Source organism: Ctenocephalides felis, unplaced genomic scaffold (assembly GCF_003426905.1).
Source record: "Ctenocephalides felis isolate EL2017-DRISC unplaced genomic scaffold, ASM342690v1 CF-g0.4_SCAFFOLD_00845, whole genome shotgun sequence".
Lineage (NCBI taxonomy): Eukaryota > Metazoa > Arthropoda > Insecta > Siphonaptera > Pulicidae > Ctenocephalides > Ctenocephalides felis.
Genome location: NW_020536999.1, coordinates 3,615,102 through 3,635,729, shown reverse-complemented (window position 1 = coordinate 3,635,729; position 20,628 = coordinate 3,615,102). Strand labels below are relative to the sequence as shown.

The 20,628-nt window shown below is 28.8% G+C and overlaps 1 protein-coding gene across 1 annotated transcript; it reads left to right on the top strand.

Moving 5' to 3' along the window:
* Positions 1-3,245: 3,245 nt before the first annotated feature.
* On the top strand, positions 3,246-19,119 carry LOC113363844 (transitional endoplasmic reticulum ATPase TER94; the record flags this gene model as incomplete). Its single annotated transcript, XM_026606323.1, is given in 13 exon segments — positions 3,246-3,499; positions 5,216-5,451; positions 5,530-5,721; positions 9,157-9,345; positions 9,425-9,618; positions 11,509-11,673; positions 11,750-11,957; positions 12,549-12,676; positions 14,336-14,519; positions 16,314-16,475; positions 16,553-16,677; positions 18,602-18,756; positions 18,851-19,119. Coding segments are annotated over 13 exon segments (2,295 nt in total), but the record flags the coding sequence as incomplete, so codon positions are not given.
* Positions 19,120-20,628: the final 1,509 nt, after the last annotated feature.

Sequence of the window (20,628 nt, the reverse complement as noted above, 5' to 3'; positions counted from 1 at the left end):
GTATATGTCATTGATTGTAATGATTGTTCAAGCTGTTATGTTGGAGAAACTTCACATTTCTCTCAAAAAGAATGCGCCAACACGAACTTAATAGTTTGAACAGAAAACAAAATAAAACCATGATCACCGAGCATGTCTCCAAATTTAAACATTCTTTTAATTTCACCAATCCAAGAGTTATTCATCGTGAATCTAACATTTTACGCAGAAGTTCGCTGAGAGTATTTTCATACAAATATTACCTTCTATTAACAACGATTTGATTCGGCTTCTCTTTGCAATATTTACCGCGATGCTTCAAATAATTTTCAATATGCGCAATACATCCTAACATTTCTTTTATGTATTCTACATATTCTTTTGTGTATGCAATATGTGTATGTGTATGTGTATACATATATTACATTTATTGTTTTGCTTTATATACATATATATGTTATGTTATAATTTTTATGTAACTTTTATCGTTCCTTAACTATTATCGTTTTTCTGTTATATCTATACTTTTTCTTAATAATTTTCTCCTCATTCACATATTTTTGGGATTTGATTATGGATGTCTTGCACATGTATAAATTTTTTACTATGTTCCTACTGCGCATGATTTGAGAAAATCTTCGTAATATGGAACCACCAAAATTCTCTCTATCCCGTTCTCTCACCAATGACGATACAGTTTCCAGTATTTTCCGCAAACACGTTCGCACACATTTTACTCTCGTACACACTCGTAATACAACTTCCAAACTAACAACATGTTCGTTTGGAATAAGCTTTTTTATAATAAAATATATCATTCATTTAATTTACAATTTTTTAAAAAATTTTCATAACTCGACGTTTCATCAATTTTTTATTTCACTTTATTTATTTTCGTGCAATTTTGTGTTTTTGTGTTTTTTTCAAAGTTTATTTGTATGGTGAGTTTCTTTACATTGTTTATTTTATGTTGTTTTTCATATATACTTTTCATATACATTGTTTTACTTATTTTTGTCTGTTAATTATGTATTTTTTTATATTGTTTTAAGTTGTAACCCTGATTATTTAATTGTAGCACTGAAGATGGGTCAAATCCAGACCCGAAACGTATGTTCTCTATAAATAAAAACATTTTCATTAAAACTGTTTTTTAATTACTGGATGGATGCCCAAGAAACAATTTATTATATTATATATATATATATATATATATATATATATATATATAAATAATAGTCTTTCAGCTAAAATAAGTAAAAAAAAATTTGACTTTTAATTCAAAAACATATATATATTCCAATGCCACTATTGGAAAGTTTGATACAAGGTGTGTATTTATTATTGTTTTTTAATTTTATTTATTATTTATATTATATTTGCTTTATTTGCTGAATCCTTTCAAAAATCTATATTTTATATTTTAGCTGAAAGATAACATATACTGAGTGTCGAAACTAGTAATGTTAATAAATCAATCATAACTTAGCCAATAAAATGCTACACACACAAACACACACACACACACATAATATATATATATATATATATATATATATTTGATAGCTGCTTATTTTTATGAATTTTTCTATTACGAAAGTGTTTTTTTTTTAATTAACCCAAGTGTATCAAATTAGATACACTTAGTTGTTAGAATTTGTTTGAATCGAATTTGCAAAATGTGTTATGAATTTGTCATTAGCATTTTTAGTTAAAAATATAAATAAGTAATTTCTTCAAATAGCAATTTTTTTATAAATGAAGTACTTATAACTTGGACATTTAATAATAATAAATAAATTACTGATGATATCACATATTACTCTTTAATAATTTTAACTAACTTTTAATTATTATGATCATGAAAATCAGTTTTCTACTAAGAATGATTAAATATATATTTTTTCTTTTAATCAGTATATATATTCTTGATAAAGAGTTAATGTGAAATTATTATATTATTAAATTGTTGTTCTGAATATATTTTCACTGTGTATTCTTTCTTTGTAATCAGAAAACTTGCATTTTTTGTATTCATACCAAAATCATATGGATTTTTTTTTTTTTGTGTAATTTATAAAATCATAAATTATATGTAAATAACAACATACTTTACATTTCTAAATTGTAACGTTTCAAAGATTTCTGAACATTTTGGCATACGTTAGAAAAAATTGATGTGTGTGTGTGTGCGGATACAATTTTTCGTCGACGATTTCGGTAACACAGATCAACCGATTCGAATGATTCAAAAAACATTCGATTTGTATTGATAAGGAGACGTGCTGATTAGTTTTTGGCGAAGGCAGGTCTGGCGTTTTCGGAGATCTAGTAAAAAAGTGAAAGAAAATGCCATTTGCCGGTCAAAAATGATCATTAGACATATACACATACAATTATGAGATATTTTATGTAGTTTTTAATGTGTATAAATTTTTCTTATCATTTCTATGGGTTTCTTAACATCTTATGTCCGTTAGACGGCGATGCGGCGCCTACGCGCTTCGATAATTCGTCCTTAGGCAGCTATATAGCAGTGCGATTTCTTTAAAAAAAAAGTTCAAAATATTTCAGCATAAAGACTTTTTTTCAAGTCTTTTTATCCAAAAAAGTTAAGTTTAAAATTTTTCAAAAATCTAATTTTTTCATTCTAAAAAAATTGTAATCTTTTTTAAAAAAATTAATTTTTGGTACGGGAAGTTCCAGCAATTTGCCTTAAGGCATGATGCCATATACCACTAGTTTACAAAAATTTTGTACCAAAGTGTATAGAACAGTTTTTATGGGAATATAGTAAAAATTATCTAGTTTCTGATAAGCTAAATAAAAAAAAGTCTCCAGAATAAAATTTTCAAAATTCTTAGTACATTGCAGAAAATTGTCCTAATTAACTTGAGAAACTTATATTTTTGTTAAAAATTTTATACCAGAATGTATTAAATATATAATTTATATGTAAATGATGCATGTGCTAGATTTTTTCCCTTTTGTACAAATAAATAAAAGTCCTACAAATAAATATTACATGTAAAGGTTTAAATACAATCCACATATTAGGTTGTCGAACATCTTATTTCCGCCTTTTTGTATTATAAACCAAGAGCAAAAAAGCGGAAGGGAGATATTTGACAACCTAATATTTTAATTCTATCTAATACCATTTGGCACCAGACCTTACTTTATTTTAAAAATTACTTCAAAACAAACAATTTTAACAAAGCAACAATAAATTTTCTCCATCCTTTACCAGTTTTCTTTTATTTCAGGCTAAAATGGACGAACTGCAGCTATTCAGAGGCGATACAGTATTATTAAAAGGCAAACGCAGGAAGGAGACAGTTTGCATCGTTCTCTCTGATGATACTTGCCCCGATGAAAAAATCCGTATGAACAGAGTTGTACGTAACAACTTGCGTGTCCGCTTGTCTGATGTTGTTTCTGTGCAGCCTTGTCCAGACGTGAAGTATGGAAAGCGAATTCATGTGCTGCCCATTGATGATTCTGTTGAAGGCCTAACAGGGTAAGGGATAATAGAAATATAATATTTATATATATATATATATATATATATATATATACTAGCTAACCCGGCAAACGTTGTTTTGCCATAAAAAATATGCCTAAATTGATAAAAAAATTAATAAAAGTGCCAAAAATCAACTATTTAATAGATTTGGACTCTGATTCTTTGACAAATAGTTAGAAACTTGTTATAATTTTCAAAATTATTTCACATTTCATACTTCAAAAATTAATTCACTCGCATCATAGTTTTTTGTTTATTATACTTGTGTCATGTCATATATGTCAATAAAATTTTCTTTCAAATATTATTTATTTGTTAATAAATTATTAATTATTTTAAGTCATCAATGAATAATTATATAATTGTTAAATTCATAAGTTTGGCTAAATCACCACAGGAATATTGTGGAAATAAATATTTTTTTACATAAAGATCTGATTTTTGACATTTGCATTTTATTTCAAATTAATTATAATTGTCAAAATATTTTTTTTTCGGTCAAAATTTAATGATATGATATAATATTTAGTTTGTCTTGTTTGTTTTTGTCAGATTCCAATGATAGCCTCAGATTGTACTATTCCATTTAAGAGGTTACAATTTCCTGTAAGATTAGCATTTGCGATGACAATCAAAATATATCTTAACTGATATATTAATATTAATATTATATTTTAATTACACAAATTTTACACTCTGATAAACAATTCCAACGCATCATAGTGTTTTGTTTATTTTAATTTTATGTCAATAAATTAAATTTTAGTCTAAATCAACGCAGTATCTTCATCTAAATATACAATTTTTTATATAAAAATCAGATTATTTACTTTTGCATTTAATTGAAAAATAGTGAATGTCAATTTCATATATCCAATATGCACTAAATTTATAAATGTCAAAATATTTCCTTCTTGGTTCAAAATTAATATAATATGATAATATTTATTTTACAATAATGTTTGGTATCTATAATTTGCTTGGCAATATTGCCTATAACATAACTTGGAATAATTAATTTGCTTCTTATTGAAGAAAGTCATTAAACATTTTTTTTGTAAAATGTCAAAATTTTGTTTATGATTAATTTTAAATTCAATATGCAGCTTTTTTATTGTGATCTCTGATCTATAATGTTTTGATGAAGTTTTGGTTTCCAAAATAATTTGGTAGGCTAATCAATTAAATCTATTTATATAATTATTTTCATAAATATTGACAAATGACATTTATTTTTTTTACATGTCAACATTTATTTAAATTTTTAAGCATTGATTTTTAATTAGATTTAAAACTATAAACAGTGATTTTGAATATAGCATTAGATCAAATTTGGATTTAAATGTTGGATATTTCTATATATGTACATGTTTTTGAATTTTATTTTTTGAAATGTCAAATTTTTTTTTCAAAAATTATATATCGAAATTTCCTTAAATTTTGACATTTGTCATTTTAGTGTTTTGTTTTTTTTAGGTCATTTTCTGTCAAAATTTTTAGAAATTTATAATAATTATATATTTAAATTTTAAATTTACTTTTCAAAATTTCCTATAACCTAAGTTGGATATATATGCACACGATGAGCCAAAAAAATTCAAAATCGGCTCAGTAGTTTGGGCGTCCATTGCGAACCAACATCGTGGCACGAGATATATATATATATATATATATATATATATATATATATAATTAAATTTTGTTCCTCAGAAATCTGTTCGAGGTCTACCTCAAGCCCTACTTCTTAGAAGCCTATCGGCCAATTCACAAGGACGACACATTTATTGTCCGTGGCGGTATGAGAGCAATAGAATTCAAAGTAGTCGAAACAGATCCTGCTTCTTATTGTATCGTGGCTCCTGACACAGTCATTCATTGCGAAGGGGATCCAATCAAGCGTGAGGAAGAGGAAGAAGCTCTCAATGCTGTCGGTTATGATGATATTGGTAAGTTAATAGATAATGTTATTCAAGGATGTTGAAGATTTACTTATTAATACAAATGTTTTTTTTATTTTTTATTAGGTGGTTGCAGAAAACAATTGGCACAAATTAAAGAAATGGTAGAGCTGCCTTTGAGACATCCGTCTTTGTTCAAAGCTATCGGTGTGAAACCACCTCGTGGAATTCTCATGTACGGACCTCCTGGTACTGGTAAAACTCTTATTGCCAGAGCAGTCGCTAATGAAACAGGAGCTTTTTTCTTCTTGATAAACGGTAAGATATAATTATGTATATAATTCATATAAAAATATATAATTATTGATTATTTAAACAAAAACTTTAGAACATTGAATATTTTTATCCAAGTTTGTTGGTACTTTTTGTTTAAATCAATTTCTTTAAAATATACTGAGTTGATGCAAGAATTAATGTTGTTAGATAATATTATAGAATATTTAATATTCAACATATTTGCCACATACATCTTTTTTGTGAAATAAATATAATCTTTAATTTTAAAATAGTTACAAAAGTGAAAGATGCATAGATAAAATAAATAAATGTACAATGCACAATTGGTCAATGCATAATTTCTATGTATTATTGTATTTTAAAGTATCTGAGTTGATGTAGTGTTTCATAATTAATTATTGAGGATAAAGTTGATTATTTTTGTGCAAATTTGCAAAATATTTTACTTATTTTAGATAAACCGTTCAAAAGTTACAAGAGATATGAGAGATATGAAATGCACTTTTAACGCGTTTGAATTTGATTTCTCATTTTAAAAACGATTTTAGAGTATACCGAGTCGAGATAGGATTTTATAATCTAGGATACGGTTGATTATTTACTTTTTTACAAATTAGCAAAATATTTCGCTTTCGTTACAAGTGATATAATTGAAAGCATTTTTAACGCGTTTGGATTAGATTTCTTATTTTAAAATCGAGTCGATCTAGGGCTTTATAATGTTTGAGAATACAATTGATTATTTATTTTTGTACAAATTAGCAAAATATTTGACTTATTTTAGTTGAACCATTTAAAAGTTACAAGAGTTACAATTATTAAATGCACTTTTAACGCGTTTGGATTTGATTTCTCATTTTAAAAACGATTTTCGAGTATGCTCTGTCGAATTAGGGTTTTATAATGTTTGAGAATAAAATTGATTATTTATTTTTGTACAAATTTGCAAAATATTTGACTCATTTTAGTTAAACCATTTAAAAGTTCTAATTTAAGAGTTCTAATGTACTTTCAATGAGTTTGTATTAGATATTTTAGCTTAAACACGATTTTAGAGTACACCGAGTTGCTTTAGGTACTTATAATGTTAAACAATGTTGTAGCTAATTTATTTTTACACAAATGAGCAAAATATTTCACTTATTTTAGATGAACTATTTAAAAGTTACAAGAGATATAAAAACTAAATGCACTTTTAACGCGTTTGAATTTGATTTCTTAGTTAAAAACGATTTTAGAGTAAACCGAGTTGCTGTAGGTACTTATAATATTAAACAATATTGTAGCTAATTTATTTTTGTACAAATTTGCAAAATATTTGACTCATTTTAGTTAAACCGTTTTAGAGTTACAAGAGTGATGGATAAATGCACTTTCAACGCATTTTGGATTAGATTTCTCATTTTAAAAACGATTTTAGAGCATTCCGAATTGATACAGGGTTTTATAATGCTTTAGAATACGGTTCATTATTTATTTATGTACAAATTTGCAAAATATTTGACTCATTTTAGTTAAACCATTTAAAAGTTACAAGAGATATGATGATTAAATGCATTTTTAACGCGTTTGAATTGGATTTCTTAGTTCAAAAACGATTTTAGAGTAAACTGAGTTGCTGTAGGTACTTATGTTAAACAATATTGTAGCTAATTTATTTTTGTACAAATTTGCAAAATATTTCATTCATTTTAGGTGAACCGTTTAATAGTTATTAGAGATATGATGATTAAATGCACTTTCAATGCATTTTGGATTAGATTTCTATTTTAAAAACGCTTTTTGATTATGCCAAGTTCATATAGGTCAATATAAAAAAATGACAATATTATAAATAATTAAATTTTGTACAAAATTTTCCAAACAAATCATTTGTTTTAATCGATTTTATTAAAAGCTACAAGACTATTATAAACAAGTGCATAAAACCTATTTGATTGCATAAAAATTAGAGTGGGAGCTAATATGGGTTGATATTAAAATATCAATTGATTTATCAAAAAATGATGAGTTAATGTTAAAACTATCTGTGGTCGACACACGAATCCGATTTATATGCAAATTGCAAAAAAACGTTTAGTGGCACAACTTTCTTTTTTTTTTTTTGAAGAACTTTCTTGTTAATTTTACTCTGGGTATATCTTTGTTATTAAACTTTTTGTTATAACCTGAGACTATTTGCTTTTTATATTAACTAGTGGTGCATGCCATTGGGCCTTAAAACAAGTTGCTGGAACTTTCCGTACTGTAATTTAAAGTTTTTAAAAGTTCTGAATTGAAAAATTAAATTTTTTTTAAAGAATGTTGATTTTTTTAAACCTTGTTGAAAATTTTGAAAGCCTTAGAGGAATTTTAATATTGAAAAAATTGAAAATTTATTTTTTGAGAATGATTTTTTAAAAACTTAATTTTATTGTATTTTTTTTTACAAACTTAAATTTTTTGAAAATTCTTGATACCCATTCATTTCGCTTAATCCAGACTGACGAAATATATAATAAATATCTGAATTTCTATCGTCAAATGGCATTTTCATTCATTTTTATTTTTCTGAATTTCCGAAACCGCTGGAACTGCTTTCGCAAAAACTTAATCATTTCTTCATTACGTCAATTCATAGTACAATTTATTTTGAATCGTTGAAATCGGATGCTCCGTTCTCTCACAATTTTAATTTTCATTTTCTGCTCTGACAAAAAATTGTATACACACATCCGTTTTTTTTTAAAACATATCAAAATCTTGAGAAACTTATAAGACAAAGATATACAAAAAATTTCATTTTCGATTTTTGGACGATTACTAAAACTAAGGTAAACATATTTTTTTATAGTCAACCGGGACGGCAATTTGTCGTCAATTTAAAATAACAAATGCTATTCAAGGATACAACAAAACAAGTTTTATATGTGAATAATTTTTTAATAATCAAAATTGCGGACTTTTGTTTCTAGGTATTTCAATTAATCGAAATTGAGCAATTCTGTTTTTTTCTCTGCTTTTGAGCCGTGTATAAAGTTCTATTTAATTTTCTTTATAATTAATTTAAAAAAATTAGCATTTGTTGCTTTGTTTGGATTTCAACATATATGACAAGTTGGTCCATTTTATTGTATAAGATCGATCGAAAGGATGCTTATTCTTCAATCTTCTAATATGTGATGGATTCAATATGGGAATAATTGTGGGGTTATTGTGGTTGATGATCGCTTCTGTTTTTTATTACCTCCTAGACAGTATCGATTCTCAGATGCAGTATTTGGTTACTGACATACCAAGGTGATAGTTCTTGTTCATTTTAATTTTAATTTACGAAAAGTCGACAAAAGATCTAAATCCGGGAAAAATATTACATTTACAAAAACTCAAGGTGAAAATCCGGGGCTGTCCCGGCCAAACCGAAACGTATGGTCACCCTACTGATGTTACAAATATTTGTTTATTTTTATTTCACAGGTCCCGAAATTATGAGCAAGTTGGCCGGCGAGTCCGAATCCAATTTGCGAAAAGCCTTCGAGGAGGCCGAGAAGAACTCTCCTGCAATTATATTCATTGATGAATTGGATGCGATTGCACCGAAAAGAGAGAAAACTCACGGAGAGGTCGAGCGCCGTATCGTCTCACAACTTTTGACACTCATGGACGGTAATAATAATAATAAACAAGACATATTAAAGCATTCCAAGTTCTAAGTTATTCTAGTTCTATATTTCTATTTCCTTAGGTATGAAGAAGAGCTCCCATGTGATTGTGATGGCTGCAACAAACAGGCCCAACTCCATCGATGCTGCTCTCAGGCGTTTTGGCAGATTCGATCGCGAAATCGATATTGGAATTCCTGATGCAACTGGACGTTTGGAAGTTTTGCGAATTCATACAAAGAACATGAAGCTCGCCGAAGATGTTGACCTGGAACAGGTAAATGATGAAAAAAAAAATTATCATGATATACCTATCCCCCGTTTTACACGGTACTCGTTTTACATGTTTTCGGTCTTACGCGGTTCTTGGAAATAATCTTTTTCAAACAAATTTATTTATTTTATAATTTACACGAAATTATAAACACTAAACTATAATTTGCTTATATCTACAATAATATTTTAATTGTTTTAATGTCAAAATACAAGAGTACAGAATGTACCTTACAGTTACGAATTTTTAGTAGTCTAAGTCTATGATGGAAATATGTAGATGAGATGGCAACTCAATGTTTTATGATCCAAACTAAATTTTATGTGTGTATATGCTTGTTTGTTGAAATGAAATATCAAAACCAAATGCATCATTGTTTTTAAACTTTGTTTTTAATTAGTTTATATATCGTTGATGGCGTAAATTTATTAGAAACAAATAACAAAATCTTTGATTGAAAAAATATATAGTTTGACAATAGCAAAAGATAAAAATAAACAAACTAAAGGTGTATGGCATCGTGCCTTAAGGCAAATTGCTGGAACTTCCCGTGCTGTAATGTAATATTAGACAATGTCTTTCATTTTAAATTAGATTAAGTTTATTTTATTTACTTTTCTGTAAACATATAAGTTACAATATTTATAATAATCTATTTGAAAACATTTAATATTCCTTGAATATTTGTAATGAAATATTCAAGGAATATTAAATGTTTTCAAATAGATTATTATAAATATTGTAACTTATATGTTTACATGAAAGTACATAAACAAAACTTAATCGAATTTAAAATGAAGGACATTGTCTAATATTTGTAAGAATTATATAAACTGAATTGCAAAGTTAAAATTATTTTTTGAAGTATATTTGTGAGCTTTAGAACATTATCCAGAATTTAAATTATTTTAAATTATTATCTGAATTATTTTCGATATTTAAAAAAAATATTTTTGGGAAATTAAAAAAAAAGAAAAATCTTTTCCCAAAAGCAATTGTTTCGTCAACACAAGCAGAAAGTTTTTTGAATCGGATGCTTAGTTCGTCAAAAACTGCAATTTTCTACACATTTAGCTCTGTATCTCCGAAATGGCTGGACCTGCCTTTGCGAAAAACTAATAACCCCTTCTCCCAATCGTTACGAATTGATTGTTTTTTAGATCATTCAAATCCGATACTCCGTTCTCTCAAAAACTCGATTTCTATTTTCTGCACTATTTGCTCCGTATCTCGGAAACGGCTGGACCTGCCTTTGTTAAAAACTGAACAGCACATCTCCCTGTCAATAGGAATCGAATGTTTTTTGAACCATTCAAATCGGTTGAGTAGTACTCCCAAAAACGACTGAAACTGTACTTGTAATATCCACAGATACAAACATACGCACGCACACACACACATTCATATTTTTTGAGGTATGGCAAAATGTTCAGAAATCTCTGAAACGTGAAGAAATGCAAAAAAGAATATATTTCGATTTTTGACCCATTACTATAACTTGCCCTAGGGAATGTTAACTAGAGGGAAAAAGAAAGGTTTTGTACAAACCAAATTTAATTCTTATCTATAAAGAAAATGCAATATTGAAAATAGTTTTTTTGTATTTTATTATTGAAATAAATTATTTTTTGTATAATTTATTAAATATGCTTGGTATTAAATATATTAATATTCATTTTTCGTCCAATGTATTTGTTACTCATCATATTAAAAACTAACAAAAAAGGTATTTTTCACAGTAATTTTTTTTAGCGCGGTTTTTTCATATAAAAGTGAATTTTTCAAGTTACACGTTTTTTTCTGGAACGTATCTTCAGTGTAAAACGAGGCACAGGTGTATTATGTTCTATGTGTGTGCATATTGTATATGTAATGTATTTTTTTTTTCTACAGATTGCTGCCGAATCTCACGGTCACGTAGGCGCCGATCTCGCTTCGCTCTGCTCTGAAGCAGCCTTGCAACAAATTCGAGAAAAAATGGATTTGATCGATTTGGAAGACGAACAAATCGACGCGGAAGTTTTGAACTCTTTAGCCGTGTCGATGGAGAACTTCAGAGTAAGGAGAACGATAATAATAAATAATCATTTTTTATAATACAACAACCTTCTTAACTGTTTACTTATTATTTTAGTACGCCATGACAAAATCTTCTCCGTCCGCCCTTCGCGAAACCGTTGTGGAAGTACCGAACGTTACCTGGAACGATATCGGAGGTCTGCAAAATGTTAAACGTGAATTGCAGGAATTGGTGCAGTATCCTGTTGAACATCCTGATAAATTCCTTAAATTCGGCATGCAGCCCTCAAGGGGAGTACTGTTTTATGGACCACCCGGATGCGGTAAATTGAAAAATTTATATATATATATATATATATATATATATTTATTCGTCTACATTAATGTGGTCCCCTTCAAAGTAGTCCCCCCCAGATATAATACACTTATGCCAGCGTTTTTTCCAATTTTCGAAGCACCCTTGATATTCACTTTTTGATATGTCCTTGAGCACTCTCAGCGATTTTCTTCAATCGAGGAAAACCGCCGTCCTTTCATGGGTCTCTTCAACTTTGGGAATAGGAAAAAGTCACACGGAGCCATATCTGGTGAATTTTTGCACTTTGCAACACTTTATTTCATTTTTTACGCAAAATTTAATACAAATTCTTTGACTTTTCAATTCTTCCATTGTAAAAATCGCCGAGCTCAGAAAAACACGTCGAACCTTAGCGACTACCACAGACAAAGTAAACAGTGAATATAGCTGAAAATTTCATCATACTTTAGGGGCATGTATACCAACACAATAAAAAAAAATTTTGACAATCAGACACTCCAGACCCGCGAAATTTAATTATTAGTAATTCCGGGTACTTTTTGAACAGACCTCGTATATATATATATACTAATTAATTGTTTGTTTTTTTTTTCAGGTAAAACTTTGTTGGCGAAAGCTATTGCCAACGAGTGCCAAGCTAACTTTATTTCTGTAAAGGGTCCAGAATTGCTCACTATGTGGTTTGGAGAGTCTGAAGCGAACGTTCGAGATATTTTTGACAAGGTACAGATAAAAAATAGTTTTTTTTTATTAATAAACTGATCATTGTTTTAAAATTATTAATAAATACTATATGAAGTTACTAAGCATCGATTTTGATCCAATTAACAATTTTTATATACTTTTGTATTAATTAGGTTGTTTGGTAGTTAATTAACTTCCAGAAGAAAGAGTAGTTTATGTTTTCATCAAAAAATTCGATTCGCTAATTTGATTTTCTTCATATTTCAAGCCATTCCGAATCCCATGAGACTATTTGGAAAAAGTATGTGTGTGTGTGTATGTGAACAGATTTTTCACCGTAAATCGGCGTTTTCTCAGAAACGACTGGACCGATTTCAAAAATTTAAAAGCCATTCGATATATCTCGATGAGGACTAGTGTTTATCAATTTTGCGCGACGATCAGCCAAGCCGTTACATTGTAAATAGCAGAAAAATGTAAAAAAATCGATTCTGAATCGATTTTAAAAATTCAAAAATCGCTCTAAAGATACTGGTTGAGAATCGTGCTGATTAGTTTTTGGTAAAGGTCGGCCGGGCCGTTTTCTTGTAATAAAGTGTTGAAAATTTTTATTTCAATTTTCATGTTTTTTTTGCGGTTGATATCATGGTCTGCTATATGATACTAAAATATTTCGGCCCTACAACTCGTTTAAACTTTGAAAATTCGCCAAAGTTTGAAAACATTGGTCGCTGTTTTTTGACGTTCGTCAAAATTAGACCTTTTATCGCCGTTTTCTCAAAAACGGTTGAGTCAATTTAAAAAATTTAAAAACCATTTAATGAAACTTGATAACCACTTTCCTTGCGCCGGATAGATTTTCAATACGATCGGCTGAGCCGTTTTTTTTTTGTAATTTTCCGTCCATACTTCAGCTAAAAATTCTGAATCGATGAAAAATTCGAAAACTATTCGAAAGATGTTATTTAGAAGTCGTGCTGTTTAGTTTTGGACAAAAATTGGCCGAGCCGTTTCTTATATTTTTAAAAATTTATAAATATTTTATGACTTCATTATAGACGTAGTAAATAATTATTAACGTCGTATATTGATTTTCATTTCTACTTTAGAAATCACTGTTTTAAAACTGGAAAAGCTGATTATAAATTATTTTAATAATACTTGCAACTACAATTATATCCTTTATCTAATCTTTCAGTTTAAACACTGTGAACATATATGATGTGTTACGCTCACAGATCTTTGCATTCCGCATATTTTTCAATAATTTCGCGCTTTAATTAAAAAAAAACATGTCACCAAAATAATGCATTATCAAAATTTCAAATGTTAAGTCATTAATCGATATATTGTAAGGGATAAGTCGTTACAGTTAATATTAATATTAATATAACACTGAAATGTGACTAACTTACAACATGATTTACTCTCATGAAACAGTCAAAATATTTTTATGGTAGGAAAATCATGGTAACAACCCACAAAATTTTCCATAATTTAATTATGCTATTAACATTTTTGAGAGAAACCTTGACTCGCTTAAAGGTCGTCTCGGATTTTAATTTTACTCGTATGTCGAAACAACGAATCGCTCCTTGTAGGTCAATCTCGTATCCCGAAACAGTCGTATGTCAGGTCACTCTTAAATCGGGGTACCACTCCATACTTTTCTTTATCGATTTTTGTTAATTTTTTCAGGCACGTTCGGCTTCCCCTTGTGTCCTGTTCTTCGATGAACTCGATTCAATTGCAAAAAGTCGTGGCGGCAACGTCGGAGACGCCGGCGGAGCCGCCGATCGTGTCATCAATCAGATCCTGACCGAAATGGACGGCATGGGGGCCAAGAAAAATGTTTTCATCATCGGCGCCACGAACAGACCAGGTAGGATAGTAAACATCATATCAAACATTCAAACATAGATGTATTAGGTTGTCAAATATCTCCCTTCTGCTTTTTTGCTCTTGGTTTATAATACAAAAAGGCGGAAGGGAGATATTTGACAACCTAATATTAGATGTATTAGATATACAATTCACAATTTTACAATTAAATAACAAAACTAGCTGTAAGTGGAATTCTGTCTTGAGGCAATTATGGCATCGTGCCTTAAGGCGAATTGCTGGAACTTCCAGTACCGTAACGAAATGTTCGAGGAATACTGAATGTTTTCAAATAGATTATTATAAATATTGTAACTGTCTAATATTTATAATAATTATATAAACTGAATTGCAGAGTTGAAATTATTTGTTCAAAGTATATTAGTACTATAGTCAGAATTAAAAATAAAATCTGAAATATTTTCAATATACAAAAAACTAAAAAAAAAAAAGTTGGGACAATTTTTTTTTCCAAAATCAATTATTTTGTTAAGACAAGCAGAAAGTTCTTTGAATTATTTAAAACGGACGCTCAGTTCTCTCAAAAACTGCCATTTTTTACATATTTAGCTCCGTATCTTCAAAATGGCTGGGCCTGCCTTTGCCAAAAACTAATAAACACGTCTCCCAATCGGATACTCCGTTCTCTCAAAAATTCGATTTCTATTTTCTGCACTCTTTGCTCCGTATCTCCTAAACGGCTGGACCTGCCTTTGCCAAAAACTAATCAGCTCTTTTCCCCCTATCAATAGGAATCGAATGTTTTTGAACCATTCAAATCGGTTGATCCGCGCCCTAAAACGTGACTGGAAATTTGTATTCATACATACATGCCAAAATGTTCAGAAACCTTCAAAACGTCGAGAAATGTAAAGATTTTCAATTCCGATTTTCGGCCCATTACAATAACTTACCCTACGGGAAAATAACAACCAAATATAAAATACAAATAAAGGAATGCTAAAATAATTTAATTTTGACTTGATTTTATGAAACTTGATATTGCGTCTTCGTTTAGAGCATTTTCAAAGGCTGAGGTCCTGTATATCCATTAATTCGCAGAAATTATTAAAAAGTTCAGAAGCTTTTCTGAAAAAAAGAGCAGTATCAGAGACTAAGAAAAATATTTCACTGCTAAGTAATACTCAGTTATAGCCAAAAATTGTTGTATTTGTAAGATATCACATATAATTAGTAATAATGGATATTTATAATATAGAGGGGATGGTTCCACTGTATTTCTTGAAGTCAAAATTAATATATTCAAAAATATCATAAAAACTGTTGGCTTTTAGTAATTTAATCAAAACGTTGTGGAATTTATGATTGCTTAGTTGACGTATTTGTAAAGGTGATAAATTGAACAGTTGAATACCAAAACTATCAATTGAATTAAAAGTAGTATTGAGCTTAAAAGTCGATCTTTTGATAGTTCTATTCCTTGTGACATAGTGGGAATTAGACATGAAAGATAAATTAAAGTACTGGGTATTCTTTTTTATAAAGAAAAGTGTAATAAGTAGGAATATGTTAGGAACTGTAAGAATGTTATACAACTTGTCATCGAGTTAAGAGAGAACATGATTCTTAGCGCTCTTTTCTGAACTTTGAAAACATGTTTTAAGGATGCTGAAAAACCCCAAAATTGAATGCCGTAGACCAAATGCGAGTAGAAGTTGGAGTAATAGATAGAAAGAAGACAATTTAAACTAATTTTAGATTGAAGGACTCTTAACATGAAACAAGTTCTGGAAATCAAGTCAAGTACTTACTACATCATCTTTTATCCTTTCAGATATCATCGACCCTGCGATTTTGCGACCGGGTCGTCTCGATCAGTTGATTTACATTCCATTGCCGGACGAGCAATCTCGTGCGGCTATTTTCAAGGCAAATCTACGCAAGAGTCCGGTGGCCGCCGATGTAGATTTAAATTATATAGCTAAAGTAACTCAAGGTATCATCATAATTGTTACATTCATAATTGTTAAAGAGAGATAATGTTGTTTTAATATTGTTAATTTTTTTTTTTAGGATTTTCTGGTGCTGATTTGACCGAAGTTTGTCAACGGGCTTGCAAACTCGCCATTCGTCAGGCGATTGAATCCGAAATCAGACGCGAAAGGGAGCGAGCAGCCAATACTAATGTAGCCATGGACGTAAGTTGAATTTTTTTTATTTATAATAATTTCATTGGTAATTATTATTAATTTTTAATTTAGTGTCAATAATTGCAATTAATATTTGGCAGTTTCTAATTATTTTTGGCAATTACAGTTAATTTTAAATAAATACGTTATATATTTGGTATTTTTCTAAAAAAAAAATGGCAATTTTGGTGGAAATGTTCTTGGATAATTTTTACCAATCATACAGTTAGTTAATTTTAGGCAAATGTTGTTATTTTTTGGTAATTTCAGTAATTTTGGCTAGTTTTTGTCAATTTTGGGAATTTCGAAACATTTTTGGTAATTTTGAATAATTTTTGATACATTTGGCAAATTTTTGACAGTTTTAGAAATTGTGGATAGTTTTTAGCAATTTTTGAAATTATGAAACATTTTTGACAATTTGGAAATTTGGAAATTTGAAAATTTTGCTCCATACATATTTGGAAATTTGAAAATTTTGGATCGTTTTGGTTTGATTTTGGATAATTTTTGGCTATTTCAGTAATTCTGGTTAATTTTGGATAATTTTCAGCTATTTCAGTAATTCTGATTAATTTTGGATAGATTTTGTCAACTTTGGGAATTTCGAAACATTTTTGGTAATTCTGGATCATTTTTAGTAATTTTGGCAATTCTAGAAATTTTGGATAATTTTTAGCAATGTTTGGAAATTTGAAAATTTTTCATCATGCAAATTTTGTTTCATTTTTGCTAATTTTGGTTAATTTTTGGCAATTTTAGAAATTCTGGATAACTTTGGATAGTTTTTGGCAATTTTGGGAATTTCGAAACATTTTTGGTAATTTTGGATCATTTTTAGTAATTTTGGCAATTTTTTGCAATTTTAAAAGTTCTGGATAACTTTTAGCAATTTTTGAAATTTTGTAACATATTTAGCAATTTTGGATCAATTTGGAAATTTTGGATTCATATTTAGCAATTTTAGTAATTCTGGATAATTTTTGGCGATTCTGGGAATTTGCAAACATTTTTGGCAATGTTGGATCATACTTGAAAATTTGAAAATTTTGGATAATTTTTGGCAATTTTAGTTGGATAATTTTTGGCAAGTTTGGCAATTTTGAATCATTTTTGGAAATTTTGGCAATTTTAGAAATTTTGAAACATTTTTGGGAATTTTGAATCACTTTGGAAATTTGAAAGTATCATTTTTAGTAATTTTGGTTAATTTTTGGCAATTTTAATAATTCGTGACAGTTTTGGATAATTTTTGCTGGGAATTCCGAAACATTTTTGGCAATTTTGGATCATTTTTGATAATTTAGGATAATTTCTAGCAATTTTAGGAATTTTGGATCATATTTGACAATTTTAGTTGTTTTGGATAATTTTTTCAATTTAGAAATTTGAAATTGTTGGATGATATTTCAAAATTTGAAAACTTTGGAACATTTTTGGTAATTTTGGATAATTTTTAGCAATTTTAGTAATTTTGAATCATTTTTGGTAATTTTGGCAAGTTTTTGACAATTTTAGAATTTCTTTATAATTTATAGCAAGTTTGGAAGTTTTGAAATATTTTTGGGAATTTTGGATCATATTTGGATATTTTTGTTCATTTTTGGCAATTTAGCTAATTCTGGACAATTTTGGATAATTTTTGTCAATTTTGGGAATTTTGGAACATTTTTGGCAATTTTGGATCATTTTTGATAATTTCTAGCAAATTTAGGAATTTTGGATTATTTTTGGCAGTTCTGTTTCTAGTTAATTTTTTTTTAATTGTAGTTATTTTTAATGAAAAATCTTCAAATATTATAGGCTGAAAAAACAATTCAGGACATACACAGTGTAAATAATTTATAACATTTAAACTATTAGCCGTTATATTCGTCAAAATTATACAAAATATAAAATGCTATTTACACATAATACAATATTTTTTTCTCAGATGGATGAAGAAGATCCAGTTCCTGAAATTACGAAAGCCCATTTCGAAGAGGCAATGAAATTCGCCAGGAGATCAGTATCAGACAATGATATTCGTAAATATGAAATGTTTGCACAGACACTACAGCAGTCTCGGGGCTTCGGCACCAACTTCAGGTAAAAATCATACGCCCTTAAACTTTAAGTTGAACTTTTAATATATATATATATATATATATATATATTATATAATTATCTATTTCATCATTAGATTTCCTAATACGAGTTCAACACCCGGCCAAGGTGGCTCAGGATCAGGCAGCGAGCCTCACCCCGGCCAAGGAGAGATCGGTGACGACGACTTATATAGTTAAGTTTTAAGATACATAAGCAAGTTTACATTTGCGTGAACGTGTCCTAGTTATTATGATGATTAGCAGCAACTGACTTATTGATATGAATAAGGATTTTAAAAGCGATTGTGAATGTATTGAATGCTACTACTACTACTACATTTATAAAATAATACATTGAAAAGTTTGATACTTTGTCTGATAAGTTGTCTGTATAAAACTTATTGTAACTTTATGAATTTAAAAATATACATTTGGAAAAAAACGTAACAGGATTTTTTTATTTTAAATTTAGATCTAGAGTAGTAAGAAAGTAAATAATGATATTCTATTTGTCTAGTAGAAATAGACGGCTTTGGTTAAGAGATTTACATCAGGTTCAATAGTGGCAAAGTGAGGCTGCTTGGGATGGCATCAACACATTTGTGAAAGAAGTTATAACTAGCTGTAAGTGGAATTCTGTCTTAAGGCAATTAGGGCATCGTGCCTTAAGGCAAATTGCTGGAACTTCCCGTACCAAAAATTATTATTTTTTTAAAAACGATTAACATTTTTGAAAAAATTTTACTTCGCAAAAATAAGATTTTTGAGAAACTATAAATTGGACAAAAAATTAGTTTTTTTTGAAAAAAATTTTTTTTTAAAAACAGATTTTTTTTTTTGAAAAAAAAATTTTTTTTCTTTATTTTGACATATTGTGGAAGATCTGAACTTTTTTTCAAAGCAATCGTACTGCTTTAACTGCATAAGGACAAAATATAAAGCGCGTAAGCGCCGCGTCGCTGTCTAACGCATAAGCATTGGTACGGAACCCATAGGAATGTTAACAAAATGCATACTTATTGTTAAAATCTCTATAAAATATCTGATAATTTGATGTGCATATGTCTAATGATCATTTTTGACCGCCAAATGGCTCATTTTTTTTACTTTTTCCTCCATATCTCCGAAACCGCTAGACCTACCTTCATGAAAATTTGATCAATTCTTCATCTTGTCAATACAAGTAAAATGTTTTTTGAATTATTAAAATCGGACGCTTTGTTCTCTTAAAAACTAAGTTACCGTTTTCGGCACTTTTTGCCCCGTATCTTCGGAACGGCTAGACCTGCCTTCGCCAAAAACTAATCAGCACGTCTCCTTATCAATACGAATCGAATGTTTTTTTTAATTATTCAAATCGGTTGATCGGTGTTCCCGAAATCGTCGACGAAAATTTGTATCCGCACATACATACACACACGCCATACATACACACACATACATCCATTTTTTCTAAGGTCTAACCTCTAAAACGTAAAGATATATAAACATTTTCATTTTCGATTTTTTTGCGATTACTATAACTTGCCCTACGGAAGTTAATAATTAATTATCAGGAAAATAGTTAAGAAATTCTAATTACAAATATCGCGCCTTTTCAAATAAACCATATCCATGTTGTTATATTGTCTAGGACCATATCGCCATACTGGTTTGGACAAAAGCGCGAAATTTAAACAGATTTTGATAAACTTGATAAAGTGCGTTTTTATTACATAAAATATAAGATATATAAACTAAAACTTATATAAAAATTGTTATCCTGTTATTCATTCTTGACAAAATAATTTATAAGTAAAATCTGTTTTTAAATGTTGAATTTTCGACTTAAGGGCAGCCATGTTTGACAGTTAAAAAGTTGATATTTTATTAT